General features: G+C 29.9%; 1 protein-coding gene across 1 annotated transcript; it reads right to left on the reverse strand.

The window, feature by feature from the left end:
• Positions 1-3,003: 3,003 nt before the first annotated feature.
• LOC115702238 (phosphopantothenate--cysteine ligase 2) lies at positions 3,004-7,377 on the reverse strand. Its single transcript, XM_030629692.2, has 10 exons — positions 7,151-7,377; positions 5,129-5,276; positions 4,884-5,007; positions 4,757-4,801; positions 4,544-4,629; positions 4,356-4,408; positions 4,128-4,187; positions 3,905-4,006; positions 3,573-3,692; positions 3,004-3,466 (listed from the first exon to the last, which is right to left on the reverse strand). Exons 2-10 carry the CDS (start codon positions 5,274-5,276, stop codon positions 3,218-3,220), a joined length of 987 nt encoding a protein of 328 aa, XP_030485552.1. The 5' UTR covers positions 7,151-7,377; the 3' UTR covers positions 3,004-3,217.
• Between the last annotated feature and the right edge of the window lie 6,604 nt (positions 7,378-13,981).

Consider the following 13,981-nt stretch of genomic DNA (forward strand, 5'->3'; position numbering starts at 1 on the left):
TTAAAAGGCCGGTCCAATTTCAGGGACGGAACTACTTGTCTCTTCCCCAAGAAAATATTTTGACTTTTCTTTCAATTGTTTTAGTTATAGTTTTGTAAAATTTTGTTTTTCACGTCAAACCCACGTGTCCATTTTATAAGTCAACTTGTTTTCTTATAATTCGAACTCTACTTTCTCATTTTATTTTTTTAATATATATCATTTTTAATTATTTTTATATATTTTTTAATAATACTTTACACACAATTAAGAGTAATATAATTATAAGAATTTAAATACTTGTTAATAAATAGGGTTTTTTTTTTAAAATTTTTATACTTCAAAACAGTTTTTTTTTTTACACTTTTACAGAATTCTACATAGAAACAACTCGCGTTGCAACTACTTAAAAATCCAAACCGTAAATTTAAAAAAAAGTTAAAAAATAGTATATGGGGTAATTCCCTATAAATATTCATATATTTAACTCATAAATTAATATAGTTTTAATATTGTATTTTCTAATAGTTTTATTGTTTCATCATATATAATTAAATTATTATTATTATTATTATTATTATTATTATTAATGTCAAATTATAAAGTTTTCTAATATATCGTACTTTTAAATTAGTTCATTTATGTGTCGTGTCGTACTTAAGATTATATTTTTCTTATTATATCGTGCTAATTTGTAACATCCTATCGTATCTAATCCATGCCCATATTTTTATTTAATGTCATGCTCATGCCTCCTAGGTTTGCGCCAATTTTATGTCATCGAAAAGTCCAATCTATATTTACAGACCTACTATAAATATCTCTTTTTTTCTTTGCATCAATTAATAACGTTGACAAATGTTATGAAAACACAAAAATTTCACATTCTTCGCAATTTCTTTTTAAAAAATAATCATAATCTTTGCATTTTAAAGTCTAGCTTTTGTGGCACCATAAACTACAATATCGTGGTTAAACAATCAATGTGCTGACTCAAGGTGGTTGTGCTAAGGAAGGCGCAAGTTGGGGCTGGATTCTGAAGGCGTTCTAAGGTAGAGAGAAGGAGAGGAGCTTGAAATCGAAGTATATATTTGAGTTTCATTTTAAATTTTATGTTTTTGTGTTGCGATCATTGATTGTGATTTTTATTTTGGATTTGAAGTTTTAGATTTGTAAGGAATATGAATTAGTTGGCATGGGTTTCATGAACCTTTGAAATTGAATCTCGGTTTGTAGATAATAATCATATGTACAAATTTTTATTTAGTTTTATATTAATACTAGGAAACATTTGCACGAGCAAGGCATGTGTTGCGTAGTATTTACTAAATACCAGAAAATACTTATAATATTGAGATTGCACCATAATGTAGTTACAGAAAAAATGAAGAGTTTTTTCCCTTGAAGAAAGATTATTGTATGTAACTTTAAGGTATATATGCTTAACTAATTTATAAGTTGCATTATTAAAATATCACTAACATGAAAAAGAAATATATATCTTAGAAGATTGAACAATAAAGTCTTAATGTTGTTAGCAAAATAACTCATTATTTATTATTGTACATGTTGCAGTTATCTAACATTAAGGGACACAATTGTGTTATGAGAAAAATTAGTTGCAGCAGTGTTGTGAGAAAAAATAGCTATAACAAAACTGTGAAAAAAAACTAAGTTGAGTATGATAAATTATAAATTTTAAAGTACTGAGAGTTGTTAAGATTCTATTATAATATGATAATCTAGTTCATTATAATCACAAATATATATATATAATATGTTATATAAATTTTTTATTTTTTATATACTTTTAATTATTTTTTCTCAGTAGTATAAATTTATAGCCTAAATTTATATACATTTGATTAAAATAATTTATAATATTTTTAAATTAAATTTTGATCACTTGTAAAAAAAATTGTAGTTTATAAGAAATTCGGTTAATATTGTTTTTTTTATATTAGGAGGGGGATTGAAACTTGGGACCTCCTTTTTGTGAGGAGAAATGTGAAACCACTATGCTATACTTATGACTACATTATGTTGTTTGTTAATAATAAAAATATAAGGTTAATTAGGAATTTTTTCCCTCAAACTTTGACATGTACCAAATTATGCCTCTTGAACTTTTTTGGCCGTTAAAAATTCTCCCTGAACTATTGAGATTGTTAGATTTAAGGACTTTTGTCTAATTTCATTCAATTTTACTGTTTCATTGATTGTTTATGTACTAAACCATACTCCACAGACTTTGATATCTACTAAATCATGCCCCTCAAACTTTGATATATACTAAATCATACCTCCTGAACTTTTATCCATGTTAGAATTTTTTTACTAAAGTTAGACAAAAGTCCTTAAATCTAACAATCTCAATAGTTCATGGGAAATTTTTAACAGCCAAAAAGTTCAGGAGGCATGATTTGGTACATGTTAAAGTTCAGGAAAAAAAATCCTAATTAGCCAAAATATAAATATAAATATAAAATATTTTTTAAAACGAAATAAAAAATAAGAAATTTAAATATTATTTATGTTAAATATTTTTTTAATTATTTTTGTAATATATAATACATAATTAAATATATTTTTAGTATAAAACTAATTTATTATAATCTTTTAATCAAAATAATTTTTTCTAAAAGTTGAATTGAACCAACTTTAACTTTTAAGATAAATTATTTAATAAGATATTTTTTTACTGTTTACCAAATACTTTTTTATCACAGTTTTTTTAAAAAGCAATTTTTAACTTTCTCAAAAACGGTGCAAAATGGATCCTAAGTCAAAAAAGAAAATTATATATTATACTATATCTTATTAGAGTTTTTACACCATATACTAAATTTTTTTACTTTTTTTCTTCTTTTAATGTGGGGCAAATTTTTTTTTCTAAAATACTATATATATATTTTTTAAAAAAATACTAAGAAAATACTGTGTGTTTTTTATATTTGTGTTAAATTTTCACTGTTATTTTTAATTATTTTATTTTATTATTTTACGGTTGTTTTATAAAAAAACAGTATTTTTGTAAAAAAAAAATAAAATTATAAACTTTTGTCTAAAATATAATATTTTTTTGTAAAAACCCCTATCTTATTTCCTCAATAAATTCAAAGAGAAACATTTTATTGTTGCTAGTGACAATAACTGCAAACTTGCTTAGTTGCTTGTCACTGCAAATAATACAAACCCCAAATCCAATACAAATTAGTAATTTTGAGACTAAGATATATCATTGAACATAAGAAGAATTGGTGTTAATATGTGTTGAATGCCTTCCAACAAGAAGTTGAATTAGGGGATCTTCCACGTCATCAACACCTTCATTCTTGTCTCTACGAACTGTAATATTTTCACTGCTTGTGACAACCACAACCTCCTCCTTGCGAGTTAACAGCTCGTTTGCTACCACCATATCCATTTTGTACTTTTCAAGAGCTGCAGTTGCCTTCTTCAAAAGAATCTTTGAATCTGTCTCTAGCTGTTGCCATCACATTTTCTTTTAGTCCAACCAAAATTAATCCATTTTAATCATTGACAATACTAATAAATTTTGAATAATAAGTTTATGCATTTAAGGTAGTGACCTTGAATGAAATGAGAAAAGCCTTTGGAGCCCACTCTTGCCTAAGCACTGGTAACATCTTTGGCACTTGAGCAAGTTGCATGTTCAAAGGGCCAGATGCTGATTGAATCTTATGTTCTGCCTGCAAAGTGATGTAAAAAGAAAAAATAAAAAAAAAAAAAGACAGGAAAATGTTAAGGAGTAAAAGAATTAGTCCATGATTCTATCATCACTACAACGAGCGACCAAATTTCTAATTGCTCCTCTATAAATACAACATATTACATAGACACGACAATTCCGTTGTTGAAAAGGATTAGTATTATTATTATTATTATGGTAAATAACACCAACCATGCTTTGCCAAGGAACATAGAAGTCAGAAACGGCAGCTGCAAGATAAAACATTGCATTTGGTCCGAGATTACTGGTAGACAAAGCAATCATTCGTAACATCTGACCAATGACAAAGAGCATGTAATAAATACACATAGAATACTGGTGTAATGGAAGAGTGTATGAGTTTTCAGACAAAAAACTAGCACGAACAATTGAAAAAAACCCAACTCAATCTAACCTGAAGATACTCAAATATAGTTGTGAAAGGAAGTTTCAACAAGAATCCTTTTTTCACAGCCTGCAATATAACCATATTCCTACCACATGATGAGTTCAAGGTTAAATTGAGCATATTCAACCGTTACATAATTCCCTAGAGAGCCAAAAGTGAAATGGAGCAAAAATAAATAAAACAGAAAATGAATTAGAGACAAAAAAATAAACAGAAAGAAGAAGCTATCCATACAGAATGATGCTCAGCAATGGCCCTTTCTACTGCTTCAGAATATGAATCTTGTACTGAAGGTGAAATGAACTTTAGTCATTCTCAGTGTCAAAAGACTCCTAAGAGTAAAATTTTATAATAAGAAAAATGACACACATTTCTTTCAAAAATACAAGCAATAATTTGCTGGGCCATCACAATCTACTAACCTTTAATGTTTGATCCATCAATTGACTCGAAACATTCTAGCAAGGGATCATCCGGAAGAGACCGACAAAAGGGTTGGAAGGTTCCCCTGCAAAAAAGTAAGGCATGATGTTCAAGATATGACTTGTAATTGTTATAATACGTATTGTACACCTTTTCCAGTGATTAAATTGAAAATGAACAAACAAAAAATTATGCTAGAAACAGGAAATCACCTCCGATGTAGAAAGATAACCGCATATCCAGCCTTCACAAAATACCTGAATATTACAAGTGAGATTAAGAACTATTTAGAAGTAATAAAGACGGCATAGATAATTTGAGGATGGTATACAAATGTACTCTGTGGATGTTGCTCCTCTGTGGCCTGAGCTGAAATTATCAATGTACCGAACACATCGTTGCTCTAGGGGAACAGTGGTTCCACCAGATGTTACACACACAACCCTCCTAGCTCCTCCATTTCCTGTATTTATCAATCGAAATTTGAAATGATCAGCACAAAGGAAATGGGACAAAAGCAACCCAAAGCAACCCTATAGATTGCATACAAGTATCTATGTGATAGAACCAAAAAGTGAACTTGCCAGATGCCATCTCATTTATTTTGATAAAATTCTCTAGCTTTTCTCTGATATCAGCACTGTTCCTTAAAGGAGGAGCCAAGTTGAAAAAAGATTCGATTTCCCCATTTCCGTTGGTTTGAGTAGCTTCAGTTGTGCTTTCTAAATCCATCTGAAATTGCCAAACCCATGATGAGATTTCATACGCAAAACAATTCTTGAAACCAACATGCAAAGGTAATACATCCATCCAATATTTTGTAACACCTAGGGTCCTAGGAAAGCTTACCCTACATGACTCTGATCACAGATAAAATGGTAATTCAAAAGCTACAGAATTCATCAATTGTATATAGACAGAAAACATGAGAAGATGGCTCAAAGTCTCCTCCCTTCGTTACAAATTAAAGGTACAACATTTCACGACATGGCAATACTAAATAAGTCATTAATGGGTTGCAGATGATGTTAGGACAAGACACACTACGAATTAAAACAAAGTAACACATATATAGTATTGAACAAAACAGTAACAATATAAGACTGCTAAATAAGCCTAGAATATCGAGGAGGCAGATCCTTTAAAAGAAAGGCTAGAGACAATCTCCTAACACCGTAACAAATCAAATCCAGGCAAGTAGAGAATACATCAGTTGCCCCCCTCCAGTGCATTGCACTAAATTACACTCAATAAGTAACTGAAATGAGACACGAAAGCACAAGAGCAGGTCTATGAGACATACTGCTAACCACTGAAGGCACCAACCAAAGTGTAAACAAGCACATACTCTAATTATTTTTTGGTTTCTAATGTTAAATCATTCACTTAAAAATTGCAATAAGTTGACGCATTCAATTATGTAATGTTGAGCCAATCCAAAGACACAACACTGATTTTAGACAATTAGACCCCCCATAAAAATTAAAAGAAGAAGAAGACTAATGACAAAATCGAAAAGTTAATGGAAACGTTGGTGGCTTATTAGACCCTTAGTTGAGGTTGTTGTTAAGGTTTTCTTTTATTTTATTTTAAACGGCTTGATAAGCCTATTATTGTTGATTTTGCTCTACGAGCCTATATTTTCATGTAATGGATTTTATCTGATTTGTCTATTAATGAATATTTCTATTTTCTCTCAAAAAAATGATGGAAATAAACAAAATCAAAACTCAGCCAAAAACAAAAATCAGGATTGAACATAAAGAAAAAGAAATAGCAGATTGAGAATTTGAAAACCAAATCATATTTGTTAGACATCCTTAAGAAGTTAATAGAATTTCTAGATCTCCACCCCTACCAAAAATCAAAGAATTAAATTTAACATTATTAGATACAAATTAAAACAAATATGTAAAGTTTATAACACTGGCAAAACCAAAACCAAAAATTTGCTCTGACAAAAAACACATAAGCCACTACAGCACACAATAAGCACCAATGAAAACAAAACAACGATGAATAATCGATGCATGATAGTGAAACCATATTTCCATATCTCAATCGTAATTACCTTACTTCAATTTTAAGAAATAAAAAGAACTAATTTTGAATAGCAATAGTCATATTTAAGTCATTGTAAAACCAATTTAATACAAGCTAAGGCGAGAAATGAGGTAGGAAGAAGTGAAATGTATATTGAGAAACCACAAACCAGGTCATTTCAAACTCAAAATGAGTGAGGTCTTTTTGTGTGTATGGTAGTTTTGAGTAACTGTTAATACTTTTTCTACTCAAAAATATGAGAAATGAAAGCTTGATATACATACATATATTTAACATAGATTTAAGGAGTAACTAAGGAAAAAGACACAATAATCTAACACAATTCAGGTTTTATAACTAGAGCTATCTATTTCAGACGCATTGAAGTTTCAGGAGGTGGAATCATAAATTTAAATTGATTGTGAGATCAATCAATAGAAGAACAATGAGTTAAAGTTTCATATATCATGATAAATAAAATAATGATGTAATTTGACATAATAATAAAGAGATTATCAATGGTCCCTCAAAGTGAGAAACCAAGAAAGAACATAGATATTTACCGGGGCAGAGGAGCGGCGGTTGGAGGAGTGGTCTGAGGACAAGAAGAAGAAGAAGAAGAAGAGAGGGGTTTCAGATTTGAGGCAGTGGATTTAATTTAATTTAATTTGGGAAGTAGAAGGATTTTTGTGGCGTTATTTATAGAGTTTGTTTTCAAATAAGCAAATAAAGGCCATAGGCTGCCTTTTAAGACTTAATAAAATGTAATTATTATATCCTCACTTGTATTTGTATGTATGGTTTATCTCTATCTATCTATTTATTGTTTGGCACCAAGGAGTTAGGTTAGGTCGGTAGGAAGGATATGGATGGAGTGAGAGTTTTGGACACTTATATAGAATACATAAAAAAAAAAAAAGGATAAATAGTGCATAACTACCTAAAATTTTGGATTTATAAGCGTCGTAACCCTAATGATTTTTTTAGCGGCATAAGTACCAAATGTTTATAAATTGTAAATTTCTTCCAGTTTTATCAGTACAAACTCTGTTATTATCTTAAACAGGACACATATAAGACCTAAATTTTAGATTATTTGGTCTGGACGAAAATATGTAGTATTAGTTACTTCTAAATCTTTTTTTAATAAATTTAAAACGGAGTCTCTACTGACGAAAATAGAGAAAATTACAGTTTTACAAACATTTGGTACTTATGCCACTAAAAAAAATCATTGGGTTTATGCCGCTTACAAACTTAAAACTTTAGGTACTTATGCCTGTATTTACCCAAAAAGATATGTTAAAAGACACATAGTGCCTAGTACTCTCCAATATCATACTATTGATATAAAGAATAATTCTTACTGTTTTTACTTTGCTTGGACTTAACCTTCAAAATTTAAATTTTAGCGGCAAAACTTCTAAAACCACGATATCGTTAGCAGTTTACTACTTCCATCCAATTTTGACGGTAAACTGCCATGCTGAATTATTCACGTGTACACAGTATACACGTGGCACAATTTTATTGGTCCACATAAAATTTTATAATTTAATTATTTAAATAATATAAAATTTATTTTAAAAAATTATAAATTAAAAAAAATAAGACTTTAATAAATAAATAAAAAAACTCATATTTCCTATTGAAAAAAACGCATTCTCTTTCTTCTTAAAAAACCCAAAACGATTTCATCTCTCTGCCTCGCTCTCTTTTTGCCATGGTGAGCTCTGCAAGGGTGGCTCAGCCTCCAGATCAGTTTCTTCGTTGTCAGAGGAGACAACAACATCTTCTGGAAGATCTTTTTCAGAAGAAAAGGACTTAATTTTGGACTCAGAGTTGTCAGAAGACACTTTCATGGGTTCTTCTTCACCATCAGAACTCGTGGAGGCTGAGGGAGGATTCAGCTTAAGCTTTTTGGCAGCAGAAATAGGTTTGTCATGGCGCCTTTTGGTGCGAGCTTCCTTCTCAAGAGAAGCTTGTTCGGCACGGGTCCGAGAGGAAGGGTCCTTTGGAGTTGATGTCGTAGAAGCAACACCAGTTGCAGCAGGAGGAGACTCAGTGCCTTGATAAGGAGATTCATTATTAGTCGAAGATGAAGACTTCGAATCGGACCTGGACAATTTGGGTAATCGGACGGATCTCACTAATTTTTGAGCTACGATTTTGGGAGCCCTTTTTCTAAAAGTGGAAATGGAAGAAGAAGCTTTCTTTACAGCCACATTCTTTGATTCACGCCGAGGAGGCAATGAATCCTCTGGAGTTGAAGCAGTTGCAGCAGCACGAGGTGATTTTGAAGGCACATGTGAAGCATTTCAGGGAGCAGTTTCTGAATCCACCATTTTGCTTGGATGCCCTAAGTTCTTTGTCTTAGCCATGAAATTTTGAAAAAGAAAATAAAGAACAAAGAGATAAGAAACCAACAAAGAGGGATCGGGTAGAAGAGAAGATGGTGAGATTTAAATGACAAAAGAATTGGTTTAAATAAATATATGAAAGAGGAGCAAAAAGGAAACCAATTTAAATGGAAACAAAAATTAACTGCCTTGCCCACTAACAAAGAGGAAACCGCCCCACTCTTTTTCCTTTAATTTATTTTAAAAATAAATAAATAAAAAGAAACAAGAATAAATCATGATACTTTCCAAAAATAGGCCAATTAAAAAAAATCATTCAAGATTAACAAATAATCAAAATACAATGAATAAGATATCAAACTTTAAAAGGAAACTCAACATAATAAATCAATTAGAGCAAACATTAATACTTAGCAAACAAATCAAGAACTAAATTTCATTAACCCACAAGTCAAGTCACAAGCGCCTCCTTCCTTTTTTTTTTATTTTTTTTATATAAAAATTCGAATAACTAAAAATAAATTGATAAGAAAAACAAGTTATTCTAGAGCAATTAACTAATCAAATTTCATAAAAGGAGACAAATACACATGTTATGCTTTCAAAAGATGATAAATAATTAGTATCTCAAATACCAATCACACATAAATGTTGAGAGAAAAAAGACAAGTTACAAATAATGTGAATTAGGGTAATTTTTAATTTTATTCGAGTAGAGGAGACTTACACTCTTGTATTCACTTATCAGACATAAGTGTGTGCAGTGAAAATATGATCATTATCCTTTGCAATATTTTTATTTTTTGCCTTTTCAATTTCATCATCGCACTCATTTTCAGAACTTTCTTTTTAGCAACATTTAAAGCGATACCCTTTCCTCTATCAGTGTTAGACCTAGGTCTATCTTTCTGTTTGATTTGTTGATTTAATTTAAAAGTGCGCAAAGAACCCATTAACTCCTCCACTTTCATCTTGCTAAAATCCTTAGCTTCTTCCATAGCCAAGAGTTTAGTGTCAAACCTGTCTCGAAGAACTCTAACAATTTTTCTCATAAGAACAAATTTATTAAGCTTTTCACTAAGAGCAAAATATTCATTAGCTATATTAGACAATCTTTCATAAAATTTAGACAGAGTTTCAGTTTCAGACATTCTAAGATCATTAAATTTGATCTGAAGAATAATAAACCTAGAACGCTTAACATCAAAAGTTCCTTCAAATCGTGTTTAAGGAATTTACCAAGCATCTTTAGCAGATTCACATGAAGATATAAGTTTAATAAAACTCTAACCTACTCCATCAAATATAGCATGCAATGCCTTATTATTGTAAGCAAACAAATTATCATCTTCATGAGACCATTCAAGTTCAGGTTTAAGTTTTTCATTACCTTCTGAATCTGTCACAACTTGATGGGACCAACCTGATAATATGGATCTCCAAGCTTTTTCGCTTGAGACTTGATGAAAGCTCCCATCCTCACCTTTCAGTAAGGATAGTTAGAGTCATTGAGAAGAGGTGGACGAGAAATAAAACTTTCTTCTACAAAGAACGACATTTTTCACAAAAAATAAGAAACAGGTTAAAGAACCACATTAAGAGTTTAGTGTCCCGCTCTAATACCAATTAAAAAACTGTGTTTTTGAGTATGTCAATTTATTTCTTTAGAAACTGTAATTAAAAAGTGGCAGTAACACTTGCCAGTAATCTTATTACAGGAGAACACAGAAATACAATAGAAAAATAGAAACAAAAAATAAATTGTGTAGAAAATAAAACTTGACACAAGAGAATTGTACATGTTATCAGTATTCTTTTGAACACTCCTAGTCCACGGGGTCACGCCTAGAGAAAGAAATCAATTAGTAAAGTCTTAAACAATTACAAATACAATTGACTTAAATAAGTTTAGACTCGCTCTAAAGCTTTGTCGCAATCCTTTGTAATTTACTTTGCTAATATGAATTCTGAGCAGACCAAATACTGAATTCCCTTTGTCTTTGATGTGTGTGCTTACTTCCTCTCGAAGTAAAGCTTAAGCAAGTATTCTCCCGAAGACATTTCTCTTGTTCAAAGATGTTCTTCAACTTATTCTAAGACCAGAATAAGAATAAGATAACAAAGACTAAAACCTAGTTGAACACACTAAGTTTTCACAAAAGAAATTCCCTCCTCGCAAATATAAACATATGCAAAATGAGACTTAGAAGAGGTGAGAACATTTGGCTACTCTCTAGGTCCCATTTATAGATCATAGAAACTTTGGAGACAATCACAAATACGTTTTCACAGTTGTATAAAAGTTTTCTAAAATAATCTCTAATTTGTTGCAACGCAATTGGAATCTGTAATGGCAAATTGGGTCAAATAAGGAAACTTTCCATACAAGTCCAAGACCACGATTTAGACTTTATTTCTTGGCATAAAAAGGTTAAAAAATTTGCTCTATTTATAGTCAATACAAAATTATTAATTATAATATAATTAGAGACAACTATACCAAAAATATATTAATTTAGATAAACTTTCCATAAAGAGATTTCTTCATCTTTTATATAAAGTTTCCTAAAAGAAAAATACAGTCATGAAAACGTAATCTACACAAGAAACATAATATTTTGATAACTAATATTTTCAAAAAACGACTTAACAATTTACAATATGTTTGTTGTTCAAAAAAAAAAAAATTGATGGCAATCGATTAACATAATTACAAAAAATTATAAACATGTTGCATATATAGATGGTCATTAAAAGTTTGTAAACGTTGTGATTAAAAATATTACATACTCTTTCTTTTTGTTTTATATATGTGAAGAGATAAAAATTATTAATTTAATGTTAATAATAAAATTTTATCCTTTAAATTTTGATATATACCAAATCATGACCCATAAACTTTTAAGATCGTTAAAAATTTCCCTTGAACTATTGAGATTGTTAAATTGAAGGTCTTTTATCTAATTTTAGCAGGAACGCCTAACATAGATGAAAATTTAGGGGTATGATTTAGTACATACTAAAGTTCGAGGGGCGTGATTTGGTAGATATCAAAGTCTGGAGAGTGTGATTCAGAACATAAAACAATCACTGAATTAGTAAAATTGAATGAAATTAGACCAAAGTCCTTAAATTCAACAATATCTTAATAGTTCAAGGGAAATTTTTAATGGCCAAAAAAGTTCAGGGGCATAATTTAATACATGTCTAAGTTTAGGGGAAAAAAATACTAATTAGCCTAATAAAAATATTAATGCTGAAACTTAGCTCAACAATAAATTTATGTTTCTACTTCGAATTCTTTACACTAGAATTATCCCAATCATAATGAACATCTATACTTTATTACATTATTCTTCCAAGATCAAGTGTGTTTTGAAATTGTAATTCGATAGAGTTTTGATTAGGTTAGTTTGATCGAATCTGTGCCGTTTTAGAATGATGGAGTTTCTTATTTATAGGCAAGAAGAGATGTCATGTGATTCATTTCCTTTGCTCGAAATGGTCCACGTGGATCCGTTCTCCTCACTTCCTCGCGCACTTTCCCTCTTGCTCCTCTCATTGAGCTCGGTTCTCCAAACTATCCTTAGCGCTGCTCTTCTGCCTTACAAAAAATAAATCTAATTCAATTCTATCATATTATTTTAAATATACAAATTTAATTAAAAATATAATATTTAAATTTTAATTTTGTCATATTTTTTTTCAAAAAAATTAAGTTCTTTCATACTTTTTAAATTTTAAATTTTTTATAACGATATTAGCTTTAACTGTTAAATTTAAATGAAAAATAACAAAAAACTGTCAAATTAATAATTTCGTTAAATAACCAAATTTTATTTATAAAAATAAAGATATATTTAGAAAGAAATACATATATAAATTAACAACTAACATAACACTATAGCATCTTTTTTTTTTATCTAAATTTGTAAATTTCTCCTACATAATGGTTGTTAGTATTAGGGGTGTTCATCAAATTCCTAAAATTGCTCAAACAGTCGCACCGTATCACACTACAAAAAAAATACGGTTTGAAATTATTTGCAGCACGGTCACAATTTGAATTTTTCCTAAACCGCGCGGTACGGTGCGGTTTGCAATTTTGAATTGTTAATATGCGATTCAAACTGCACTGCACCACACATTATAAAAATATTAATTTTTATATTTATTTAGGTCCAATATGTGAATGTTCAACCTAAAGTCCACTAATTATTTTATTGTTGAAACTTAATTTTTTTTTCATATTTATTTTCAAGCCTTACGGTATTTTTGACAAGTGTTGCACAAGTTTTGTTGTATTTGTGATAGTTTAGTTATTTAGTGATAGTCCAAACTGCAGAAACTGCAAAAACTGCACCGACCCGCACTATTTTTTACGGTGCGGTTTTTTAGTTTCACGGTACGGGTGTGGTTTGAGAAATTAGAAAAACCGCATGTGCAGGTTGGTTTGAAAAAATAGTCAAAAACCGCACCACCCGCACCGCGAACACTCCTAGTTAACATGATTAAACAATTTTAACACTTAATTTTGTGAGTTTGGATTTCTCTTTCTTACCTTATTTATTTGATAGTTGTCTTTGGAAATACTTTTTATTTTTAATTTTTTAAATTATAAAAGTTACAGTAGAATTTTTGTTTTCATTTTTAAAAAATAAAAAATGTGTTTTTTAACTACTTCTATTTTTTAAAAGGGGAATTACCACATATACTATTTTTTTTAATTTTTTTTTTTAAATTTACAGTTTGGGTTTCTAAAGTCGTTGCAGCGATAGTTGAAATAGGAGTTTCTATGTAGAATTTCGTAAAAATACAAAAAAAAAACTGTTTTGAAGTATAAAAATGAAAAAGCCTCTTTTTAAAATTGTAAAAACAAAAGCAAAAGTATGTTTAGTAAATTTTGTTTTTATTTATGTTTTTTGTTTTCATTTGAGGAATAAGAAAGTGGGTCGGGGTTCGGCACCAGGGTCTGGGGTCAATAGCATTATTGGGTTTGGGGTTCAGTTGGGGTCGTGTTAAGTTTCGGGGTTT

Source organism: Cannabis sativa, chromosome X, assembly GCF_029168945.1.
Source record: "Cannabis sativa cultivar Pink pepper isolate KNU-18-1 chromosome X, ASM2916894v1, whole genome shotgun sequence".
In the NCBI taxonomy this organism is placed as follows: Eukaryota; Viridiplantae; Streptophyta; class Magnoliopsida; order Rosales; family Cannabaceae; genus Cannabis; species Cannabis sativa.